General features: G+C 48.4%; 7 protein-coding genes across 7 annotated transcripts; 3 read left to right on the top strand and 4 right to left on the bottom strand.

The window, feature by feature from the left end:
* Positions 1-538: 538 nt before the first annotated feature.
* ATEG_02539 (uncharacterized protein) lies at positions 539-2,288 on the bottom strand (the record flags this gene model as incomplete). Its single annotated transcript, XM_001211717.1, has 2 exons — positions 539-2,231; positions 2,284-2,288. The coding sequence occupies 2 exons, from the start codon at positions 2,286-2,288 to the stop codon at positions 539-541; spliced, it is 1,698 nt and encodes a 565-aa protein (XP_001211717.1).
* A 1,394-nt stretch (positions 2,289-3,682) lies between these two features.
* On the top strand, positions 3,683-4,624 carry ATEG_02538 (uncharacterized protein; the record flags this gene model as incomplete). The annotated part of the gene is made up of 1 exon (XM_001211716.1): positions 3,683-4,624. One exon carries the CDS (start codon positions 3,683-3,685, stop codon positions 4,622-4,624), a length of 942 nt encoding a protein of 313 aa, XP_001211716.1.
* Positions 4,625-5,296: 672 nt separating this feature from the next.
* On the bottom strand, positions 5,297-7,266 carry ATEG_02537 (MFS transporter; the record flags this gene model as incomplete). Its single annotated transcript, XM_001211715.1, has 4 exons — positions 5,297-5,939; positions 5,994-6,837; positions 6,957-6,968; positions 7,263-7,266. The coding sequence occupies 4 exons, from the start codon at positions 7,264-7,266 to the stop codon at positions 5,297-5,299; spliced, it is 1,503 nt and encodes a 500-aa protein (XP_001211715.1).
* Positions 7,267-7,528: 262 nt separating this feature from the next.
* On the top strand, positions 7,529-8,374 carry ATEG_02536 (MBL fold metallo-hydrolase; the record flags this gene model as incomplete). Its single annotated transcript, XM_001211714.1, has 1 exon — positions 7,529-8,374. The coding sequence occupies one exon, from the start codon at positions 7,529-7,531 to the stop codon at positions 8,372-8,374; it is 846 nt and encodes a 281-aa protein (XP_001211714.1).
* Positions 8,375-8,804: 430 nt separating this feature from the next.
* Positions 8,805-10,188, top strand: ATEG_02535 (fungal specific transcription factor domain-containing protein; the record flags this gene model as incomplete). The annotated part of the gene is made up of 5 exons (XM_001211713.1): positions 8,805-8,865; positions 9,176-9,391; positions 9,532-9,534; positions 9,748-9,860; positions 10,105-10,188. The coding sequence occupies 5 exons, from the start codon at positions 8,805-8,807 to the stop codon at positions 10,186-10,188; spliced, it is 477 nt and encodes a 158-aa protein (XP_001211713.1).
* A 2,874-nt stretch (positions 10,189-13,062) lies between these two features.
* ATEG_02534 (uncharacterized protein) lies at positions 13,063-17,445 on the bottom strand (the record flags this gene model as incomplete). The annotated part of the gene is made up of 4 exons (XM_001211712.1): positions 13,063-13,669; positions 13,723-14,319; positions 14,377-16,433; positions 16,483-17,445. The coding sequence occupies 4 exons, from the start codon at positions 17,443-17,445 to the stop codon at positions 13,063-13,065; spliced, it is 4,224 nt and encodes a 1,407-aa protein (XP_001211712.1).
* Positions 17,446-18,794: 1,349 nt separating this feature from the next.
* Positions 18,795-19,267, bottom strand: ATEG_02533 (uncharacterized protein; the record flags this gene model as incomplete). The annotated part of the gene is made up of 2 exons (XM_001211711.1): positions 18,795-19,200; positions 19,239-19,267. 2 exons carry the CDS (start codon positions 19,265-19,267, stop codon positions 18,795-18,797), a joined length of 435 nt encoding a protein of 144 aa, XP_001211711.1.
* Between the last annotated feature and the right edge of the window lie 1,125 nt (positions 19,268-20,392).

The raw sequence follows: 20,392 nt of genomic DNA, 5'->3' as shown, positions 1-20,392 counted from the left end.
TTTATTTAGCTTGCACATTCTCGAAATTCAAAGAAGCAATGTTTATCGTCCCTCCTGGTCAAGGTGTTCGTACAGTACGAGCAACAAAACCTTTCCGCTCGCAAATGGTGTGCCAAATGTCGATTCGGCTGCTCCTTCCGTCGAGATTTTGTGGGATAGTCACACTGGAACGATGAATGATTGGGATCAGGGGCGGCTGTGGTGGCATTATGACATAGAGAACAATTGTTTCGGCTACCGGGTCTGTATGAGACTTGGTCAATCTGAGTAGCAACAGGAAGGATGTGCAGAGTGGCAGATGTGGGCGTGGCTTACAGTATCGGTCTCGGCATCCCACTCAATGGATCGCTGGCCGGTTTCTCAAGATGACAAACAATTTATTTCGCATGATCTATATCTCTTGACGTGACCGGGGGTTTATTAAGCAATGAACAGTAATATTTTAGCTTAATGCGAAAGGATTTTAATGTCTAGAAGCACTAGAAAATTCAAGGATCCCTTAATCTGAAACAGTTCTGGTCACTCGGACCAGGCCAGTTCATGTACAGCATCTGGTCTCTCCCAGTGTGGATCTGCGGCAATAGCACGAAGCAGTAACGGAGACATCAGCGGAGGCTAGAGCAATATCACGTGAGGATTGGATGAATAGAGCCTCTTCGATCTTGCCGCAACGCGTCAAACATTCGCGAAGTCCGTGCAGTCCCCACACGTTGTTAAGTTTTGCCCGACGACGCGGAAAGTCCTTCGCCATACCAAGGTCTTCTCGAAATACCGCTTCTGCTTCATCGACACGGTTTTGTTCGAGCAGCAAGCCGCCCAGGGCATGGCGAACGGGTTGCATCCAAGGTGGCGGATCAGAATATGGAAGTCCATCCTCAAGCTCTATAGCTTGCCGGAGAGTAGAAAAGGCGGTTTCGTAATTCCCTTTGCGATATTCCAGTTCGCCAGTGAGCATTGAGGATGCAACTCGAAGCACATCAACCTCGTTGCACGGTATGCTGTTAAGACGAGAAGTCGGCACGGATGCCCGCGCTGCTTCGAATTCTTTCTGGGTAGCCTCAGCCTCTGTGATTCGACCAAGCGCGCTAAAGGCAAGTCCCCGCGCATAGAGAATGCTCGCTATAGTCACGCAGTACATGGTCCGGTCAGTAGGTAGCGGAAGACGAAGGATCTCCTCCCAACGGCCAAAGCGCACGAGCACATGCGCTTTACTGCCTAGAAAACTCTCTATGTAGTCTGCAATTGGTGGGGTCTTGACAGATAGCAATTTGGCATCAATTACCTCCTCGAGCTTCTCTGCAGCAGACATGGCATCTGTAAAGCGGCCGGACATCATAGCAGCGTACAGTTTTGCGCAGATATAGTGCACTCTATACGCCACATACTGGATGGAAGCACCCTCCCGAGCAAAGTATTTGTCGTCCGCAATAATTGCTTCGTGGTTGGAGTCGACTGAGCGGCGATAGTCGCCAACTGCGGCATCAATGTGCGTCGGCATGTGCAGCATATGAGAACCGTCTGGAACCAGGCGACGTAACCGATCGGCGGCCGGGAGTGCCAACTCCGGGAAAGGAGACATCTCTAACATATGGATATAGAGGTGACACAGAGCCGGATGATCATAACCTTCGGGTCGCTTTAGCGCCAACTCGATTGCTTCTCGAGCCTCGATTGTGTGATCGCCAGTTGGTTTCCCGGTATCCAAATCCCAGAGAGCCCGAGGTGTGATGCACATAAGCGCCTCGGCAAATAAAGCCGCTACATCTGGGTCACGGCCAAAGCGACAATATACAGGGCGCATTGCATTCGCATAAGCATGATCCAAAGAGCTCAGGTCGTCAGGAATGCTGTCGGTGGGTGGGAAGCGCGCAGTAATTGCCTCAATTAACGCTTGCTCAACAGGGCTCGACTGGGTCGCCAACTCAGCAGCTCGGGCTAAAGCATCATTCGCTCTTTCAATCGAAGCCCGAAGATCCTCTTGATCGAAGAACCTCCACGCCTTGTTGTAATTTGGCCCGGCCGCATATGCAATACCCCATAACGCCATCGCACAACTCGGGTCATTTGTAGCAGCTCTCTCAAAGCATCGCTCAGCCTCGCCATGGTTGAACGAATATGACCATATAAGACCGCGGTCGAACCAAAGCTGAGCTCCTTTTGAGCTAGTGGTCACTGGCCGATGGTGAGAGCCAAGGTTGAAGTAGACCACATCGCCAAAACTGGCTGATTTCCTGAGTGGGTGTCAGAAATATATCCGAAGTTTGAAGAATAGCAGGAACTTACAGCATCTTGGTGTAGGTTAAGCAGTTAATACACGAGTGGACAAGTCAATGGTTCGTGATGAACAAAACAGCCTACAGATATCCTCTATACATGTGAGGCCTACCAGCCTTGGTGATGACGTATGCTTACCACTGCTGGTGGGATGCCGAGCGGGATAGCGGGACATTTATCATCCTCTAGGCCAAGTAGTTACATGGTTATCTTACATATCCAACATTAACTATAGCGTAACTGACTGAGTCAGCCACCTTCCCAATTCCTCCAGATCAGGCCGGTGGGATACCGAGGCTGGAGGTAGCGCGATTACGTACGTAGTGGCTGGTTGCACCACTTTTGGTGACGATCCTGGAATCGTTATCTATATACACCAATATTCCTGATCCATCTCTAGTGGTTACGAAGGAATTTTTCACGTTATTTTTCAAATGTCAATTGCCAATTCATCTAAGAATGCGACTAGAGCTCCCAAGAGATATTCTGGGAAGAAGTACGCCAATATCTAGGATGGTACTCTGGGCAATCTGCGTCCCGCTACTTGAAAGTATCGGTGTCCTAGAGCCAGTATTACTCGAGTCGGGGTGAGCATGAGAACTTTTAGAACACTAGGCTGCGCCTTATATCATCTCCACATGTCTCTCATCTTGTTTCATCTTGTCTCGCCGCCAACACGTTCCAGATATGCCATAGAAAGTGACCTCGGCCTCAGGGTTGTTGACATCTAAACTTCGTCCTAAGACGATCGTATCACAAAGCAGGAGAAACGGCCAAGTCATGTATTCCAACCCATCTATCGCTTGGTGATAACCTTCACCAAAGCTTTGATACTAGGGCAACTGTGATAAGCTTCTTACCTAGTACTAAGCAGGGAACCGAGTTGGGTACTGTTAGTGCCAGATGCAACATCACGGCTTCGACTAAACTATATTTTGTATATATATCCTCTAAATATAGAGATCCTACGACATAGCTTGAGTGGCTCGCAGATTATGATGAATGGGACCACAGATGCTGGATCGTATTTCTTACTGCTAGTAGAAACTCCATACGTGTCCATGATGCATGGGCATCTTGCCTCTAAGGTATATAATCAGTCGGTTCGACTGGGGAAAACACTCTTCTTTCTCCTATTACGTGTTCCTGGCGGTGATTCGAACGACAATATCCTGCTTATTCACTATGTCTCTACTTTTCTCGGGTGCTCTCTTTGCTTACATACATAACTAGCTCGATTTTCTTCGATGTTGTTCATTATTTCCTTCATCAATGGTCCACCTCAAGATGGAAAGCCCTACGATGGCTTTCCCAATGTCACCAATACCACCATCTATACTACAACCGAACGTTGAGCTTCAACAATCGATTCCTCTTGCAAAATAACTGGATCGCGCTACCCCTCGAGATGATCTGCCTGTTTATAGGAGGGCTACTGGGCTGGTCCTTCCTCCGATTCTTCAACGCGAAGGACGTCAAATACACTTCATTTGCAACAATCCTTACAGTGCACCTCGTACGGACCTTAGTTGTAATTTGGATGAATGGCCGTGACTCAAACCATATTGAGTATAAGACCGCGCCGAAAGACCCCCATTGGCTGTTTGTTGGACCTCAATTTCACGCACTACATCATGTCCATCCCGATCGCTACATGAGCTCGGTGGTGAAGGTATTTGATTGGGTTGCAGGGACCGCGTATTCCCTACGAAACAAGAATATTGCCATAACAGGGGGCTCGGGGGCATTTGGATCTGCACTCCAAAAGCAGCTACGAGCTGAAGGGGTTAGAAACATACACATGTTGAAGTTTGGTACACACTGGACTCACCATGACTTCAGCCATGTTGGACCGGCCTTCGACAAGGCTGATATCCTTATTTTGGCCCACGGCACCAAAGGCAAGGATGCTATGGATTCGAATTGCAACTCAGCGATCCGTCTGGTTCAACTTTATATGGATCGAAGAGTTCACCGAAAAGACTACAAGAACACAATGCCAGAGATCTGGTACATAGGCAGCGAGGTTGAGCTGCATCCTGCGTTTGGAGCTTCGGATATGCAACGGTATTCTGCCTCGAAACGGGCCTTTTTACCCTACGCCCGGGCCCTGTACGACCATCCAAAGATAATTTATCGCCATATTGTACCTGCTGCCTTCAACTCACCGATGGGAAAAGCTTTTGCTTCCCCGGAATGGGCTGCAGGTGTTATGATGTGGTGGATCCGTCGCGGAGCCTGTTACGTCCCAGTCACCTACACGGGAATCGCATACTTAAATTTTGTGAAGTTTATTGGTTTTGTCCGTCCAGACTTCGACAGGGTTGCATGTATCGACAAAGCGAATTGATAGCGATGGATGACCCTCTGTCATTTGATTACTCGCTTCGACCGATAAGATATTGGATTGCACAACTTCAGGGGCGAGAGAGATCGACGCTTGGTATTGCTGGCTTTACAGATCTTGGCTACAGAAGGGTTCTGACTACTACCTACCTTGTTTTCCCCTCTTGTTCCCAAAAAGAAAAGCTATCGTAGTGAGACTTTTATTCCTAGTATTGTATATTTTATAAAGCAAACGTCGCGACAAGGCCCAAATATTTGTGAAAATTGATGTTTTTGTATTACGGGACAGCATGTGGTTAGAACAGGAGACTGACTCCTTGATCCCTCCCAGTTAATATGCCTCGTAGTCGGCTCACGCATCCATGCCAATGCGAAGCATTCTTCGTTGTAGGCCCTGGAGCTCCTAGTCAAAGTCCTATCTGCGAAAAGTATAAAGAATTGGTACTCTCTGAAGTACGTGGGTGTCTGGACATCGAGACGCACTGCAGTCTTACGTATTCTCAGTCCTAGGAGTAATTATATGTCAACGCAAAACCTTCTAAAAATTTAAGAAAAATATTCCTAAAAACAAAGAAAAAATGAAGAAAAGAAAAAGGAACTCCTGCCCGTTGTTAATGTCACTTTCCCCATTTCTATGCCTTGTATGTAACCACCGATTTGTTAAACCTAACAACAGCTAGGCCGCAACGAATCGTTCGACCTCGGTAATAAGACGGCTGGCCTTGCGAATATTATGCCCGTAGAAGTAAAAAATAACAGGAATTGCGATACACACAGCCTCCACCAGACCAAGAAGAGTGCCAGCCCAGTTCAGACCAAGATTTCCGTACATAGTCGGACCTGCAAGGGGTAGACACGCTCCCATGACACTGCGTACAAACATATTGCCCGCCAGAGCTGATGCCGCGTAGATACCATATGAGCGGGCGAGATAGTTAGAGGCGTAGATAAAGACGCATGCATTCCCAGCGCCAAACGGAAGTCCAGCCAGGATGGGGATGATCCAGTGGACATTTGGTGTACACGTCCAGGAGAACCATAGCTGTCCAACGGCGAGAAGGATCGCACCAAGAGTAACGATACTGACCATAGCCTCTGGTGGTACGTTGCCATCATCAGACTTTCGATGCGAGTTGATGACTTTGCGGAATAATGGCTCACACGCAATGGCTATCAGCACTCCGACACCTATACCGATGAACCCAAGGCCGCCGATTCCTGGTGACCATCCGCGCTCCTGCTGGAAGGCGATCGGATAGGCAACGAAACATAGATAGAGTATGCCGTAGACAAGTGCGACATAGACGTCCCAAAATATACTGCGAAATGGTTAGATCAAATCCTTGGGGCGTGGGAGGGAAATAGTTTCTTACCAGATTGGCTCTGTGAGAAGCATCACAAATGGCCGGCTCATACTTGCTCGCAGGGATAACTTGAAGTCCTGTCCGCCATCATATCGTGTCCACCATTTTGGATTTTGCGTTTCTACTATCCTCTGCTTTGCACGCCGTCTCAGAATCACCGGGGCATAGGTTTCCTTGATAGACGCCAACACGACGATGACGCCACCTCCGATGATGAGCACAATCCAATGTGTCCATCTCCACCCGAGATATTCGTAGACAAAGCCCCCAATAATCGGACCGTAAACAGGTCCGTTGGTAGGGCCAATTGACCAGAAGCCAAATGCCAACGCCCGGTGTTCATCCGATATAATATCATTCACGGACGCGGGTGAGTTCGACATCAGAGCACTTCCAAAGAGCCCACCAAAGAACCTGCTCACAAGGATGGTTTCAATGTTATGCGCCAATGCAGGCGGCAGTAGGAATAGGAGAAAGGCCGTCATTGCGGCAATATAGACTGGCCTCCGACCGACCAGTTCGCTCAGCGGAGCAAACACAACGCCGCCGATAGCCATGCCAAACATGTAAGTTGTGACACCGGCAAGGGCTGCGAGCTTGGAAACACCAAATTCTTTTTGCACCCCAGGTATACCGGATGTGTATAGGGTGCTTGATAGACTGACGACTGTCGTGCTCAGACTCATGACCGCGACGGTCAGACTTTTATACCAAAGTGGCCACAAACGAGGATTTTCAGGGTCGTTGGCTTCCCAATTGACTTCGAACTCAGGAGAATTTTGGATGCTCGGTAATTTGGAGATCACGGGCTCGATGTTTGGTGTACAATAGCCTTCCGCTGCCGGGGTGGAACCTGGAAATAGTTTACTATCGGCTGGTGAGGCCTCCACGTCTTGGGAAGTAAGCATGATAGCTTTATTTGGGAGAGGTAGCAGGACCCTATAGTATTTTTGGGAAGTGGTCCGTACTTACATGGCCAACAAACTACTTATTTATACCCTTTTTCCATCGGGAAAAAAAAAAAAAAAAAAAAAAACCAGGTGGGATGCCGATGAAGCGTTGTATCAGACAATCTACGACCATTTGTCAGTCTGCCTCGTTGGGCTGCTAGTCCGTGATTTTTCCCAGATACAGATTAGTGTTGATTAGATATGCAAGTGGGATAAGTGGGATACCGGTGGCGAACATGTAATAGCTGGCGGGCGTTCATTCATGTATATCTCCAGATCTACTACTCTCCCAGGCGGATCCACATCACGAGGTGGGATGCCGACTTACTCATACTCAAGATAGTGGCCGATGTTCGGTTGCCACAAGCATTTAAGTGGGATATGCTGGGCCAAGGCCACAGCTTTGAAATGAGATTTCTAATCGTCCATCTGAGAGCGAGGTACTTAAACCCCCAATGGTCGCACATTGCGTCCTCGTACTTCATCAATCTCTGATTAAGACATCTCATCTCTTCTTGCATCCTTCGGTGGCCTGGAAAACGAAACACGAGAAATCAAACGCCGTCCAGCACTTTCACGCCTGAACCCCTAACAATGTCGAAGCCGAGTCTTACAATCACCCACATCACTACAGCTACTGCCATTTTGAACGTCGACGGGATCAATTTCCTGACGGACCCATTCTTTGGCTCGGTAGAGGGGACTCAATATGACTCCACCGAAGTTTGGGAGAAAGCGGACCTGAGTATATTTGGCTTGGATAAGATTCCACCACCGCCGCATCTGGTCAACAAACAAGGACCAGCCCTGCGCCTCCATGATCTGCCCCCAATTGATGCAGTCCTGTTGAGCCATGAAGATCACCTCGACAACCTCGACCCCGAAGGCCGCAAACTACTTGACGGCCGGAGAGTCTTCACAACAATGGACGGCGCATCCAACCTTCGCCCTCGTCCTGGCGTTGTTGGTCTGCGTCCCTGGGAAACTGTCACCTCGAGCATCGGCGGAAAGGTCTTTCGGATTACCGGCACCCCGTGCAAGCATTTCCCAGTCGGAGAGGTTACCGGCTTTATCCTGGAGACGGATTCATTTGGGACTCATTCCTCTGGAAAGCCTAATGCGATCTACTTCTCTGGCGACACGGTCTACATTGATGAGCTGCGGGAGATTGGAAAGAAGTGGCATATCACTGCCGCCCTGCTTAACTTGGGCAAGGCTACGTTCAACTTTCCTAACGGCTCGGTGCAGATCACGATGGATGGAGAACAGGCGGTGCAGCTGACTCGTGATATTGGCGCCGACTTTATGATCCCGATCCATTTCGAGTCCTGGAACCACTTCACCGAGGATCGGGAGGATTTGGCAAAGGTGTTCATGCAGGAGAAATTCATGGACAAGGTGGTGTGGACGGTTCCGGGGGTTCCAAAGACGGTGTACTAGTGCTGTTTCTCATGGCCACGGTGCTCATCGGCGCTGTATTATCATGGTTTTTGTGGTTCTCATTGTACTGGGAAATCTTAACAGCAAATTAAGATGTACATTAAGCAGCTTGGCATTGTTGTACTATAAATGTTGGAAAATGCAAGACTTTATTCCACTTAGCTTGTCAACGAATATTGGTGCCCAGTACACCGATGCGAAACAAGCCACCGCCCATTGACTGGAGGCATTTCTGATGTTAGATCTGCCTTGTGGGGCTCATTTCCTTGGGAAGGGCAGTTTGTCATCGCGCATGGCTGAGTGGGATGCAACGAGTGGGATGCCGATAGGGCCGGAAAGTCTAAAGCATTAAACCTCGCCACTGCATGTATTTCTTGCGACAATGTTACCCATATCCCATAGTTCAAAGTCTTTCATACTAGAGAACAAAATGCCACCAAAGTCCTCGGCCGATATCGCCCGTGCGCCGTATCGATGCGACTATCCCGGCTGTAAGGCGGAGTACCGGCGCAAAGAGCATCTGAATCGCCATGCGGCGCATCATTCCCAGGCGGATCCATTTTCGTGCCCATATTGCGAGAGTAGATTGACAAGAAGGTCTGTCTTTGTGTCGATCTCATGTCCAGGAAAATCTTAGCTCATGGATGACCAGTGACCTCTTGCGCCGACATGTCCGGACCTATCACCCAGACAGACAGCCCCCTTCATCTCGGGCCCAGAAAGCTTGTCGCGCATGCCATGAGCGTAAAGAGCGCTGCATTGGTGGCTTTCCATGCACTTCATGTCAAAAACGGGATATAGTCTGCTCTCCAGCGAACGCAAATCCTCCGGGAGCCTGCGCCAAGGACAACAACGTCCAGATGAAACACAGACCTGTCATTCTCGAACCGGGTCCAAAAGCTTCCTTGTCGGATGACCCAAAGACGACAGCTGTCAAACCGCCCCGCTGGATCGCCCATGACTATGTCGATATCTATTTCAAAGAGTTTCACCCGAAATGGCCGTTTCTCCACCGAGGTACGTTCGACTTGTCGACCGAGCCTTGTGTTTTAATCCAATCCATCGCCATGATCGGATTGTGGATGGAAGGGAGTCCAAAATCGCAGGACGCCGCAATGGATTTTCATAATAGCCTGTGCGCTGCAATCCGTTCTCAGATGGTAAGATATTGCGTGACACCACGGAGTACCGACCAACCAGATGATAACATCTTCGATTATATCAGAATCGGTGGCAAATATCGGACATGACACCGCGGGTCTCATGGCCCTTGCCAACGTACCAAAGTATACTACTACAGACCATTTTCGCATTGTTTCGTGCCGGAAAACGAGGAGCGTTTGACCTTGACTTCAGATACCTGATTGAGCCAGACGAGTACGAACTTCTCGTGGCTCTAGTCCAAAGCTGTCGGCTGGGCGGGATTTTCTCTTACCCCAACATGCTCACGCATCACAGCGATATAACAACGCCAGCGCTGCTCTGGGTAAGTGTGGAAGAGACCAAGCGGTTTGGGCTAGCGCTATACAAGGTCTGTCGAATGACTAGTTGTGTGGAGTCAGCGGGTGTGCATGCCGACAGGGACAGAAGTGAGCTTCTAACCCTGGCGGATCTATGTTTTGGATTACCGGATAGTGATGAAGTGTGGAATAGGCCCCCAGGAACAGGAACGGAAGTACTTCAGAAAAAAGCTTCGCAGTCAAAGTTAAGGGATAATCTAGTCCCGACAGGGTGGATTTCTCAATCCTCAAGTGTTCTATACGATGCGGGCATTCTATTTGACTGGATATGACATGTCAGATGAGCCAAAATAATATACTATCATGTGCGCCCCGTTGAGCTTTTCGCCCCGAGTCCAATTAATTGAGCCTTGTCTCTTCTCAAAAGGTGAAAACGACATCGTCTTCACAGTTAATGTAGTGGTCAATGTAGTGTGGTCTTCGCTGTTCGTGTAGTGATATCATCGTGATAAGAAAACTGAAAGTCCAAATCTGCGTAATGATTGGCCACAACACCCTGCCAAATTTCAACCTTCATCCTAGACAGAGAGTCTTACAAGTTTTTAGAAAGTAGCTGTGCATGATGTACAGCGGCATGATGTTCATCCAAAGATGGTTTGGATCACTCACAAGGACTCCACGTAGGGAAGGTTGAATGAGCTGGAAATAGTGATATTGTCAGAATCTAGAAATGCATGGAATATATTTACCAGACGCATCTGATATCTGGTGTGTTCACACTTTTTGTGGACCAGCAACCGCCATTCAGCTTACTTGTATTGTTCCTCCTGTTCTTAAAGCATCATATAATATATTAAGTAATTTAGAAATTCGTGTTATTCGTTCCAGACACTACAGACAAACTGGAAGACATGCTATTGAAGGGCATAAGAAGACTGAGAACCCTTGGGCCTTGTGACTGAAGCTGGGAGAGGGCGGCCTTAGCGAAGGCCTCGGGGAGATGACATGGAAAACAACTCCTTTCACCTGCTGCGCTGGCACTTGTAGTCTGGCACCAGATTATATAATTAAGCCTCCAAGTCCAGCGACTCGAGTTGCGCTTGGTGTTTGAGATCTATGGTTCTGAGTCTGCTGGCCATGCATGGTCTCAGATGCTTCTGCTGCAAGTGGTACAATGCAGTTTCTCGTCTTCCAATCCCAAGCGGAACCACCCTAACAAGCCTTGAAGAGCCGGTAGGCACATCAAACGGACAACCGCTGGGACTCTCGCGAAGGTTCCCTAGCTGACCGAGCGCTCTTCGTGTCTCTGTCATCATGGTCTTATCCGGAGTGGCATGCTTTACTTGCTCCAAGAGGATGGCGAGCTCGCCAGCCTCGTTCAATCACATACTGACCCACTCAGACGGCTGTTGCATCAAAAATCTCCAGAACGCAGCAGCATGGAAATTCTGCTCGATAAAGACATAGTTATATTCCTTTTCGGCGCCATAGTGACTTTAGATCCGTTATAAATGTATCTGCAACGACAAAACCTCTCGATGAAATGTCTTGAAATATTGTATGAATTAACTCTGTCTCTGGAGAGGCTGTTGCTCTTGCGCCTGCTACTCTTAATGGGAAGAAAAATAATACAGGGGCTAGATGTGTGGTCTTTAAAGCGATTTTAGTTATCTGTAGAATTACATTGATATATTTCTAGACGACGGTCTGTGAGATCGTAGGTGTAGGTATTTTGTTGAATTAAGTACGGTAGTCGAAGATTCTAGATAAATAGATAGAGATGCTATAAAAATCTATTATTATAAGAAGAAACTGAGAATTGTATGTAGGCGTACTAGTATCAGCTAACTACTTTTAGAAAATTATATATTAATTACTAAAAGCTAACTAAATAATAAAGTCTTTAGCAGTAAATTTAAGAAGAGTCTTATAAAGCTGTAGACCTGAATAATTAAAGCCTAGTTTAAGCAGGCTCTATACCCTAAGATTAGTTAACTATATAATAATGTATAGAGGGTCTGTAAGAGTACTTGCTAGTAATTTATCAAAAAACAGATAATTATTAGATTAAATAATTATTTCTTTAGATACTAGTTATTGTTAAGATTCTCGGTTTAGATCTTAGTTATACGTAATATCTATTTCAGCCGGCAGAGAAAAGTAGGCTTAGGATATATAAGAGCATGATAAATTTTAAAGATTTGTATAATAAAGAAAAATAACAGCCCGGAGCTAGCTGTATAGGCTTCTAAACCGCGAATTTAAAGTATATTAGATATACTGTAAAGGAAATACTTTACCCAGCCTTTTTTAGTTATATTATGCATCAGCTGAATTAAAAGGATCAATATTAAGCTTCGGGTATATAAAGTACTGTTAACCTACTTCGAATAGCCCTAAGAAAAATGTTGTCTATAAACTGACTTCTCGCGGCAGGCTGTTGCATATAATCTTGGTTTTTAATTTGGTAATTAAGATGTGGTAGGCTGTTAATGCTCCTATAGCTGTATCTTTCTTCTTATCTAGCGGTATAGTAAGCAGTATTTTCCTATTTAAATCAAGCGCATCTAGGGCAATAGATGCGTGATATATGCTGGGAGACCTCTAGAATTCCGATATAATAGTGCCGAGGTCCAGATAGCCGCCAAAGTTATTTTTTGCCAAAAAGCCTGAGAAGAAGTGCCTTATAAATAGGTCGAGCTTCCTTGCGAGACTTTGGCGCAGACTCTACTGGTAATCTAGGGTGAACCCACAGGAAGCCGCCAGGTGTTTTTATTCCTCCACCTGTTGCTTGAGATTCTTGTCTATTATGATTATGTGATATCACGTGCTAGAGATAAAGAGATATATCGCGATTCTCGGTCTTGTTGAAAAAGAGTAGAATACAGTGAAACGGACCTAGCGCCCTGGCTATTTATTATTGCTCTAAATTATTCCTGTCTCCGTGGCAGCCTTCGCCTGCCTTGATAATTCTAAGCACCACTGGTGCGATGCAGTACCCGAAAAGGGGAAGGCTATTGTATTAGTGGTATTTTCTTTGCACCCCTGGTGCTAGAAGCTATAGAGATCGCACCCCTATTACCTGTACTTAGCCTATCTCTTCGTTTTAGAGAAAAATTGGAGCCTAGGGCTTTTTGAGAATTGACCGTACGGTTGCACTTGGGCTTAAGTACGGCTGAGCGGACGGGAAGCCCTGTTTTCCACACCCTATGGTCGTATGTGCTTGTTTCATCTGTCCGTATGTTCCTTGACTGCCACTTCATGTCTGTCCGACTGTGAGCGATACTTTGTGATGTCCGTGTTCTTTGATCGTAAGACCAGCTGAAGTCCTGACTGTTCAGATTCCAGAGATTGATCTTTGCCACTCCAAGCAATCGACGCCCTTGGGACGAAAATCTCTAGCGCACCCTCATAGTCCGGATCCGAATCATCGGTGACCACCGGGCTGACAGAGCGCAGGTCGGGTACTTCGGGCATACCATGTGTCGTTAGTATGCCGTCCACGACCTCGACTGGCACCTGAAGAATTGTAGTGAATATCCCATAGGCAGCGTGGTCTTTGATTTTCAGGGAACTCATTAAGGACTCCGGCAGTTGCGTGGCGTAGCAGATAAGTCTTTCCTTTTCGGCACGAGGAACGAAGATGCTCAATTTGCCATCGAGATATTCCATATGTAGTCTACTGTATGTTTGCAGACTTGTGCTAGAACCGGACAGCGAAGTCAAGGTGCATTTTCCGGCGATATGCTCAGTTTCGTAGACCAATGCCTCGCGGAAGGTGTCGTATATTTCGCGAGCAGCACTTGCGTCTCCGCCGTTGTAGTGGAAAATACATCTTGTCAAGTTTAGCTGTGAGTTACACCAAATGGACTACGAGAAGAAACTCACCTAGAGAAACCTGATGCTCTCTGACGGAAATCCTTTGTGAGATGCGATGAGCTTTGCGAAGGCATTTCTGAGACACTGGTCTCCTTCACTGCACAAATGGAAATAAAGCGGGTTTCGAGTCCCAGAGATTTCAGAAGGGGAGCCAATTCACGGACTTCTGACAGGCAAAACTGGAGCGTTGGCACCTTCCCGTAAAATAGCATAGGCCAGCCGTCTCTATCAATGATGAAGAAATCTGATGTGATGGAGCCCCAGGAGACTTCTTCCTCGGTGTCCTCGATTGGCAAGAATTTGATATCCTTGAGGCGGTTCAAGTCAGACATCGTAAGTTCAAGGTTGTTGATCTGGTAAAGAGTCTCAATAACCTCAGCGGAACTCCCTCCGTGCTTGCAAAGATGCTGTATATGGCTGATATAGCCAAGTACGGAAGGTGGCTCGACCTGGAGCTTCTCAACAAAAAACCTCTCCATCTCTGGATAGAGGTTGCTTATGCCCATCTTGTCTCCGATTGAGAACGATGTCCAGATGCATTCTCCAGGTGCATACCACTGCTTTCGGCCGGGTACGTAGATCATCTTGCCTTGCTGGAAGTGATTCCTAATCATCAAGCCACTGTCAGAGACATTTCGGCACGGGCCTGGGATCTCGACTTACCGCAGGCTCTTCCAGTCGTCTTCGTTTTCTGCATCCTCCATGATAGCCTGGTATATCCTCTGTGTCTTCCCTATTGCATCTACCCCAACAACCTGTAGGTGCATTAATTCGGTAAGATAGGTCCCCCAGTCTGCGTTCTCCACGCAAAGTTTGTCTGAAAAGAGGGCCCGTATTTTCGAGTCACTCGTATATTCCTCATGGGATGCAAGAGCGTGTACAGTCCGTAACCACGAGGGGCCACTCCAGACGCAGTCGCAGAGATGCACTAGCTTCGCACCATCACAGGTGTTTGGGATATAAATGGCCTTCTTGTCCCAGAAATATTGCCTATCTGCGTCAGAACCGAACATCCCATTTTGATAGCGGTCATACCATATGTCGTGATAAGTCCATTCAGACATCGAGCCGTAAATTTCAAAGAAATGCGGTTTGGCCTCCTCCAAGGTCATGGTGGATAACAGTCGATCTTGAATGACCTCTACGAAGGTTGCCGCTCCACCACCAGACACACCGAGCTCTCGGAGGAATCCCCATTCCTGTTCACTATCTGGGCCCCAGCTCCCTGGAAGTTTGAGAAAGTTGATGTTGATAGTGGTGGACACAGCCTCAACCATATAGCAAAACTTTGGGATGGGAAAGTAGCATTCGTCAAGCCTCGCCCCTCCGTTTAACGTTGGGACTTTTGCTTTCTTGATTGCGGATGCAAGGAGTGGTTCTTTGTTGATCTCTTTTCTGTATGTGTCCCAATACCGTCTTAGGACACCAAGAAGAATATCTGGATGGCGGGATATGATCGCATTGAATATGTCGGAAAGCTGTTTAGGGTTGTTCCAGTGTGTCAACCGGGGAGTTCGCCGTATGATCCGTTGGTCTTCCAGCCACATTCTCCACGTATCATGGGGTATGTGTCTTTTGCTCATGGGGTCTGGATTAAGAAAGGTTGGATGTAGCAGAGGAAGGGATTGTTTGAATAACGAGGTCGATGTCAACGTTTTTGCAATGGCTTCCGTTCCGTAGGCACCGTCCGTTTTGAGGTACACATCGACGGGGTGATACCAGCAGGAGGTACTGCATACCAGCCTTCTCAGGCCATGCTCGTCAGCGACCATAACGCAGGGCCTCTCCAGGCTGCTGTTTTTGGCACAGCTGTCATAGACGTAGCGTAGAATGTGCATAGGGTCAGCCATAAGACTCCTAGAGATTGGCGCACTGGAGGTGGAATGGCTGTGCCGGCTAATTTGCCCCATAACAACTTCAGGACAAATACGCCTGACCCCAAGGAGGCTAAAAAGTTCTTCTTGGCCATTTTCCCTGACTGCTTCCTGTGAGACAATCAAAATGTCAAGACATTTCGGAATGTCGTTGCCGTTGGTATCTGTCGAAAAGTAGACATCTTTACGCGCAGAAGCCAGGTCGGCTTCCGACCTTATCAGACTGAGGTCGTTCCCTCGAACCAAAGACCCGTCATTCAATTGAATAAAGGGAATGTTCCTGATCTCGGCAGACAAAGTGCTATCCGGATCCCTCTTTAGCCATGTTAGCAGCAGTCGTGAGATAAGCGGCATCTGTTCCTTTCGGAAGGTGAGATCTGACAGCACGTGAAAACGGTTTGTCAGTATTGGCTTGAGCTTTTCCAAGACTTCATGGTCTGAGATCTCTTGGAGGCCTAGAGGCCTCAAACAATCCAGGTAGGCATTGTATTCCGTGGAAAGGTAATGCTCGTCATCCGACCCTCCGAACAAGGGCTTGTCTTCTGCGTCGTAAAACTCCGGGGACAAGTATGGAAGTGAAGACAGGCTTTTGAGAGCCCCCTTTTGGCTCTGGAAAACAGGGGCCACTCGGAGTTTTTCAAGCAACTCTTGAACTGTCCCACGCCAAGCTGGTGAGACAATGCTCTGTTTGGGAATGTACTGGACCCATTCGTAAGACCAGGGGCGACCTTGACAGAAGGCAATGGCATCACAGAAGGAGCTGATGACACATGTTTTCAATATAGCATTGTCGATGTCGGCGTCCCTCACTGGATGAAACCTCGTCAAGGTTGCACAAACGCCGAACTATAAGATTAGTGACTCACTTGCAGGTGGCATCAATTGAACTGCTTACATTCAGTCTCACTCCAACAATAGGGAAAGCGAATGATCCAACAATGTGGTAAACCTTCTGAAATCCTATGACAGGCCTCGAATCCTCATCGATAGGAAACAATAGCACTGTCTTATCGAACGGCCCTGGCTTGGTTTGCTTGTACAGGAGGAAGCGTTTCGTAACTATTGGCTGAAGACGGGAGAATAATCCAGTTGGTTCCCGAGTTTGGGTAACCTCGGATATGCCGTCACGCAGTTGGACTTTGTGTTCCAGACGCCTTTTTTGGGTCTTGAAAACAAATTTCTTACACATAGGTTGGTGAACGTCATCAGGATCGAGCAGCACGAAACCATTGTATGCAATAGCCTCAAACACATCCACTAATTCATCGAAATCCCGCGACAGAAGAGGGTATAGAACGATCCGGGAGCGGACTCCTTCGGGTAAGGTTGTTGGCTCTTTGTTTACCGGAATTGCAAATCCAAGCCTATCACCGTCGCTTTGGGGCTTAAGGACAAAGGAGAACGGACCGGACTGAACATGGATTTCGCTGGAAATTCTAGCGGTATAGGATAGGACTGCGCCGTACAGGTTGCCGGTGCTGTCGTTGGAAAGGGCATGACGGGCCTCAGAAAGCTCCTTGATATCGCTTTTCTGACACCCATCATCATTCGTTTCGATCACGATACGGTTCCGGGATACATTTAAGGAGAAGTATGCTTCTTTGCCTTCCCTCTCTGCCTGAGTGTAGCGCAAGGAGCGGGCACTGGAGATCAACCGGAACACAACATCTCTTCTAACATCGGGTGTGTCGAGAGGCATCCATAGAGTGCGCTGGCTTGCAAGCTGATTGCGAACGTTTTGCAGTGCTCTGAGAACAGCAGGCGGCGTTGCTGCTCGATCTTCGTCGGTGATGCTACCGTTTTTTTGCGCGATCTTACGCACAATTCGCCGAGCTTTTTCGCTGGTCAACTGCGCCATCTTGTTGGCTGGACGATCTGCGCGAGGTAGAAAAAAGATTGAGATACGTGGAAAAAAATTCTCTCTGACTGATCGCAGTGAGCGCCCCTAAGGGGCTGGAAACCCCGGCGCGTAGTTGTTTGACGTTATTCCCGTTTTGTATTGCGGCGCAGTCAACTTGCATGGGATGTGCATTTGATAAGACGACCCACGAGGCTAGTTTCACATATGCTTGTCAGGCTGAGCTCGCTACGTAGGAGTGAAACTATTGAGGATATTAGTTATGCCGGATTAAAAATATAGTAAGCGCGATTCACATATAGTTCACGTGGTTTTCCCCAACAGCTAACGTGATCCTTAGGCTTTCTATCCAACCAGCAATTGTGAACTCTGCTTTGAAATTTGCTCGAAGAGGTTTATGTGCAGTCGGACGCAAAGTCAGAGGCAACAGTTGTCAGAGTCTTAGTCACCAGTCGTATTGCTTAGCATTGCGGCAAAAGTCAATGGCCTCAAGCCTCTCACGAATCGATGAATACTGGATGCCTCCATTTTTTTCGAGTCGTTCTTGCATTGAGGAGTCTCGTCTCGAGATCCAGCACGGGAAATAGGATTGGATGAGACGGACGTGAGCTTCCTGACGCTGATGCATGATGAGCGCGCGAGACAACAACCTTTGTCAGACTGCCTGGACCGGCAGACGTAGGACAAAGAGCTGCTGAATGAACGCTGGATGAAAGACAGAATTCGACCGGTCAAGCAGTCAAGTTCTTCGCGACGATAAACCATACTGCAGGTTCAGGTCCATCATATACTCTATCTCGCCTTGATACTATCAGCACATGTGCATCCCGCTTCCACGCACTATCAAAGGCTTACCTACGGCGTGGCAAAAACGGCAGTCATTCTCCATAGCCTCAGTAAGTGGTCGCCAACCCAGGGCGCTTTCAGTTCGCCTACGAATTGTAGATTTCCGGTCGGCATGATGGCCGCCACATCTGGTCTCTCGCTGTAGACCTGGACAAGCCATCCGAGTCGGTCAACTTCCTGGAGTCCCTGGTTCCACACACGGACGACTCCAGCACGCGTATTGCGGTGCTGGTTGTGTGGTTCTCCCCGACGTCGAGATCAGGTATCCTCTCTTGTAGGAGGCGTCTGGCGGCTACCGGCGGTTGTGCCATGGTAGATCAACGAACTGGTGTTGCGTGAAGGGATTATGACTCCTGATATTCGTCGGCCCGACTGCTGTCAGAGATACGGTTCTCCCTTTCGAAGCACCCTCCGTCCTATATTGAGTAAGCTTCATAGTTTAACAATACACTTGCTTTCAGCAACACGACATCTAATACCGAACGCAGCGTGCAGGAGACGAATTACTCACCCGATAACCGTTCAACCGGCACAATGTCGTCAACCTCGCCCTCGAGGGCGATCTCGAGCGTATACAATCCTCCAGTAAGAAGTATATACATATAATCGTCGCCATATCGAATTTGGCGAATGAAGTTGAGCAGCCCACGAGGTACATACCCAGCGGAGTCCTTACGATACTCGCGTAAGGCTTGGGGGTTCTCCCACTCGTCGAAAATGAGAGGCCACGTAGCACGCTGGCCTCCGAAGACGTGCTGTGAAGTGGCCGCAGGGTGAAGCAGCGCAAGACGACGCCCCTGGTCGGTCAAGAGAACGTGCTCGCCATAGGAAGACAATAGTTCCTGAACGTTATCAAAGGGTGTGCCCGTCAAGGACGGCGGGATCCTGCTTATGTCGACGATTTCGTGGCTGTCGACAGAGGTGTCTGCGAAAGAACAAGCGCGTACGACATAGGCTTAGATTGAAGACGGCCCATGGCGCGGCGGCAGTGCTTGTAGGGTTTATCCTTTTCGCGTACAATCTCTGTGGGCTAGACCAGGACCGCTTCGCAGTTGACGGTCCTCACAGGCTCAGTGTGGACACAGGAGAACGCGGTGGGCCGGTGCTGTAATATTGCTAATGAAGAAGTCATCCAGGTCCTTGCACACTAGATGGGATGGTCAGTAACGGTCCACGGTGTGAGTAGAGCTGACTGACCAAGGCTTCGACAGTACTTGAACCAGTTCGTCGTTGGATATTGGAACGGTGCAGTTTGAAAAGGTGGTAGTACATGTCTATATAAAGTTGTTCAAAAGCCGAAGAATATAGTCAGCATGACAGGCTATACAGACATTGTACGTATACCCAGGAGATGAAAGGAACAGGAAGCAAGCGAGGACGAAGAGGGCTTATAACCCATCCGATCAAGCCAGATTCACCGTGCAAATTCCCACCGAACAACCGGTGACTACACTACGTGAGGTCTTTCCGACGGGAACACGCAGTGAAAGCGAAGCGCTCCAAACGGGCAACCCTCTAGTAAATGTATACAAACAGATATCTCCAAAACATACAACCGACGCAGGCCCTCCAGCACTGACGTCAGTCTATGCATCTACAAACATAGATTGATAACGCACGTTCGACGCCAGCAGCAATCCCAACCCACTCGTCAGTGCAATTTCCAATCCGGCCGGGAGGGGGACAAGGCCAGCGTAGACGGTTCCACGTCGCTGCTAAGCTCCTTCAGGGTGAGCTGGTCAGGGTCTACACCAGTACCCAGTAGTCATGGATCGAACGAGTGGCCGAGTCTGGGCCCGTTACTACGGGGTACGACCGACATGTCGAACCATAAACCCAACCGACATCCATGATATGACCGTATGACTGAATGACGGGCATCACACCACCGCCAACCGGACACTCCTACCAGAAGCGGAAGGACCGCAGATTTGAGGAGCTGAGCGGCACTACAGCGAGCAGCAGGGCAGGTGAGCGACGGCAGCCGAACACAACGCCCTGCATGGCTCTCAGATCGCGGCCTCGGCAGGAACACCCTGCATGACGGGCGATGACTGGCGGAGGCGCGAAATGAAGGCGGCGGTTCAGCTGGGCTGGGGTC

The sequence above is a fragment of the Aspergillus terreus genome, genomic scaffold (assembly GCF_000149615.1).
Source record: "Aspergillus terreus NIH2624 scaffold_3 genomic scaffold, whole genome shotgun sequence".
Classification (NCBI taxonomy): Eukaryota; Fungi; Ascomycota; class Eurotiomycetes; order Eurotiales; family Aspergillaceae; genus Aspergillus; species Aspergillus terreus.
Note: the sequence above shows the minus strand (reverse complement) of the source record. Positions and strands in the feature narration are given on the sequence as shown.